At 39.8% G+C, this 3,497-nt stretch overlaps 1 protein-coding gene across 1 annotated transcript; it reads right to left on the reverse strand.

The window, feature by feature from the left end:
- Positions 1-822: 822 nt before the first annotated feature.
- Pgant7 (N-acetylgalactosaminyltransferase 7) lies at positions 823-3,463 on the reverse strand. The gene is made up of 2 exons (XM_017605507.1): positions 2,975-3,463; positions 823-2,910 (listed from the first exon to the last, which is right to left on the reverse strand). The coding sequence occupies exons 1-2, from the start codon at positions 3,339-3,341 to the stop codon at positions 1,799-1,801; spliced, it is 1,479 nt and encodes a 492-aa protein (XP_017460996.1). The 5' UTR covers positions 3,342-3,463; the 3' UTR covers positions 823-1,798.
- Positions 3,464-3,497: the final 34 nt, after the last annotated feature.

Consider the following 3,497-nt stretch of genomic DNA (forward strand, 5'->3'; position numbering starts at 1 on the left):
CGGTTAGTCCCTCAATCGTTGTCGTCAAGCTCTACTAGCGGTAGCCCCAAGAAGCGTGCGGCTTCGATGAGGTTTGTCCATAGGGACAGGAGCTTCGGTAGGGCGGGGTTCAGTGGGCATGCGAAGAGATGATGTGAGTCATGAGGCGTCTCTGCGCATGCCGGGAATTCGTTTAGAACATCTTCGTTTATTCGCCTCAGGCTGTCGGGTCTAGAATAAATATGCACATATGTATGTATGTAAGTTCACCCTACGAGCAACATTCCAAAAAGACGATGACAAAGTTCCGAGAGTAGTATTTTTGCCATGAATTAACTGGCTGCCGAGATAGGTCGATCTTTCACTCAGCCATCGATATATCTCTTTCACTCTGGGAGTAAGTTGTAGTACCGAACCTCGACATGATGCCGGCACGCGAGATGACACTGCTTGAAGAAAATTAAATTATGCATGCTTGCTGGCAGCGATCAGTCTGGGCTCGAATCGTCACATACGATATCGTACTACTCGTCACGTAAAGACATTTTTCGGATTATGACATATGTACATACGTGAACGTACTCTTTGTCCCATTCAGCTTGTACTGCTTGATGTATCACGTAATTTTTTCGTATCGTTTTCGATCCGTGGACGGATGTTACGATTCAAGCCCTGGTCAGCAATCGGTTCGAAGCGCGTGGGCTGTATGGAAGCCGGCCAGTGTTAATCCAGCCTGTTGCCGTCAAACTCATCTAACAGCAGAAAACAAATTATGACAAAAAATCGTTCTACAATGCCATCATACAACCACCCTGTCGGAAACACCAACAACAAATATGAGAATTCTGTTAAAATCATTTATTGCATAATTCTCAGACTTAATTCTACTGTTGCAATTCCTTCGAAAGTAAGTAATAAATAAAACTGGTAAATAGTTATTCTCATATGTGTATAGTAGGTATAAGAAAAAAGTTTTAGATTCGTTAACTGAACGTTATCTACTTATCACAAAATAGAAAGACACAGACCCCATTACTAAATACACTTAAAATAAATAGTAGAAGTTAAAAAAAATAAACTTTATATAAATAAGTATGTAACTATAATTGGAAGATATAGTTTCTTAAAATTTTCTATGAATAAGTGGCAATGTTGAAGCATTTAATTATATATCTATAAAAAGTACATACCTACTACATATAAAGTGTTAGGAAAGGTTTGATCTTTTTCGCCAAAAAGTCAGCGTGAGTTCGGTTTTTTTTTTTAAACCTCATTATTAAACTTTTGTTTAAAAACTTAAACAACGTTTGCGTTTGTACGATTGGAACGGTAATCGATTCAGAATATCTTAATTTTATACATATATCTTAAATTTTTAGTTAGATGTACTTATGATTGATTCTCACTTTACAATTGCTAATTATTGCTTCATTGGTCATGTTTGAATAATACGACCGCTCGAAACCATAAGAGCTCCAAATATATTTACTTCTTATGACCTAAGCGATTGTATTTGCAGTTTAGGCGTACATACTAAAAAATTAAAATTTTGCAGATTTTAATCTCATTATCTATAAACCATCGAAGCTTATGAGCTCATACAGTGTATATTATACACACACAACTTAAATCCGTACATATGTATGTATGTATAAAATATTCAATGCCATTGTAAAAGCCGCTCGAGTGCAATAACAATTGTCTTTTACTTTTCACTAAAATTGTTATCAATTAAAATTTTATTCAAATTTAACAATTATATTCTCCGATATCATAAACGCTGGATATGAATGTCCTTCAGTGAAACCCGTACTGTGTTTTAATTCGTTGAATTTGTTTGCCATCTGGGTTTGATTGCCTTGAACCACCACTGTTGATAGCCATCGTTCACATCACAATGGGCCAAGAATAGCAGCTGTGTTGTCGGATGTACAGCCACACATTTTTTGTGAGTGCGATGCAGCAGATGCTTCGTATTTTCATCGTAGTTCCAGGGCCCATCTACTGTACCCAAACGACAAACAGCCAGTTTTATGCCCTGACGATCTGCTTCCACACAACGCTCACCAACGCCCAATTGTCCGGCGGCATTTAATCGTATCAGTTGATTATTACCCGCGCCATGGCAGTGTGTGAGACCCATTATGGCTGGTGGTTGATGGCCCATCGAATCAAGGCAACCATCGGTTGCCACTGAACGCAATTCGCCCCAATGCAAATTAGCTGGTAGTGCTGGGAATTTGTCATACACATCGTAGGCAATATTGTCCATAAACCACTGGAAGGATTTACAATTTAAACGCTTCTTCAGCGCCAATTGCTCGCTTATGTCGCCCATATCGAGATACCGGGCCAGCGGTTCTCTTGTATAGAAGTATTCCTTGTGTGTATCGTCAAACCATGTCTCAATGACACGTTTGTAATTGATTGTGATCAACGGGCCCTTCTTTGCCTGCGCTAATTTGCCGAAGTTGTAAGGCATGAAGCCGCGATAAACATGGCCTACACGCGAACACGGAACCCACTCAATGCTACCACCGCACTGCCATATTTTGAAGCTCAACTCAAAGTTTTCGCCACCCCATACCAATAAACCTGGATCGTATGCACCCAATTCCAAAAAGTATTCGCGATTAATGGCAAATAGACCACCAGCATGTGTAGGACTGCGATATGGCTCTGAATTGTGAGCACGGCGTCTTTGTTCCCGTCTAGGCACTTCGTTTTCTTTGTACAACATGCCCCATTCAAATATTCCGCGAAAATGCGAATCGCCACCATAAACAGGGCGATACTCGAAGGTTTTATGATCAATCCCATCAATAATAGGCACAGTCATGACAGTTCGATCCCGGTATATGGGTGCTAAGAGCGGTGGTAACCAGTTCGTATTCACTTCACAATGAGCATCGAGAAAAACAATTACTTCGCCTGTAGGTAAAGAAATAAAATAGTCATAAAAAAATCGATGTAAAACAACTAAACATTACATTACCTGTGGCTTCTTGTGCACCCCTCGAGCGTGTACGGATAAGTCCTTCGCGTTCTTCATTGCGGATCAGTCTTACTAATCCATCGAATTGAACCAGATACTTTTCTAATTTCTCACGTAAGTCTTGCTTGTCTGAATAATCATCAACCAAAATAATTTCATGCAATACATGTTTCGGTGAGCGGTCAATCACTGAATGAACAGTGCGCATAAGCACTGAGAATCCTTCATTATGAAAAACAACAATGACGCTAGTTTTTGGTAAATCATATGGATAGTCCCAACGTTTACACTCCTCTAAACGCGTATCACGCACAGAACGATGCATTGATATCTCATCGGAGCATGCGATATTCATGCCATATTCCATTTCTGACTCGTCTGCTTTATTCTTCTTGTCAGCAGAGAGTTGGTGTGCTTCGCCATTTTCGCCTGGTCCGGAACGTTCCTCTGCATTTTTCGGTTCGAAATTACCAAGTCCTGAAAACAGCAAAACAGTTACTTAATATATTATTCTAACAAAAAT

This window comes from Rhagoletis zephyria, unplaced genomic scaffold (genome assembly GCF_001687245.7).
Source record: "Rhagoletis zephyria isolate East Lansing unplaced genomic scaffold, Rhagoletis_zephyria_1.1 Rzeph_scaffold_34944, whole genome shotgun sequence".
Classification (NCBI taxonomy): Eukaryota; Metazoa; Arthropoda; class Insecta; order Diptera; family Tephritidae; genus Rhagoletis; species Rhagoletis zephyria.

Excerpts from the sequence above, each read along its gene's own strand:
- Pgant7 (XM_017605507.1), bottom strand. The coding sequence starts at position 3,341 with ATGGAATATGGCATGAATATCGCATGCTCCGATGAGATATCAATGCAT. Across the intron at positions 2,911-2,974 it reads GGGTGCACAAGAAGCCACAG|GCGAAGTAATTGTTTTTCTC; the intron begins GTAATGTAATGT and ends CTTTACCTACAG.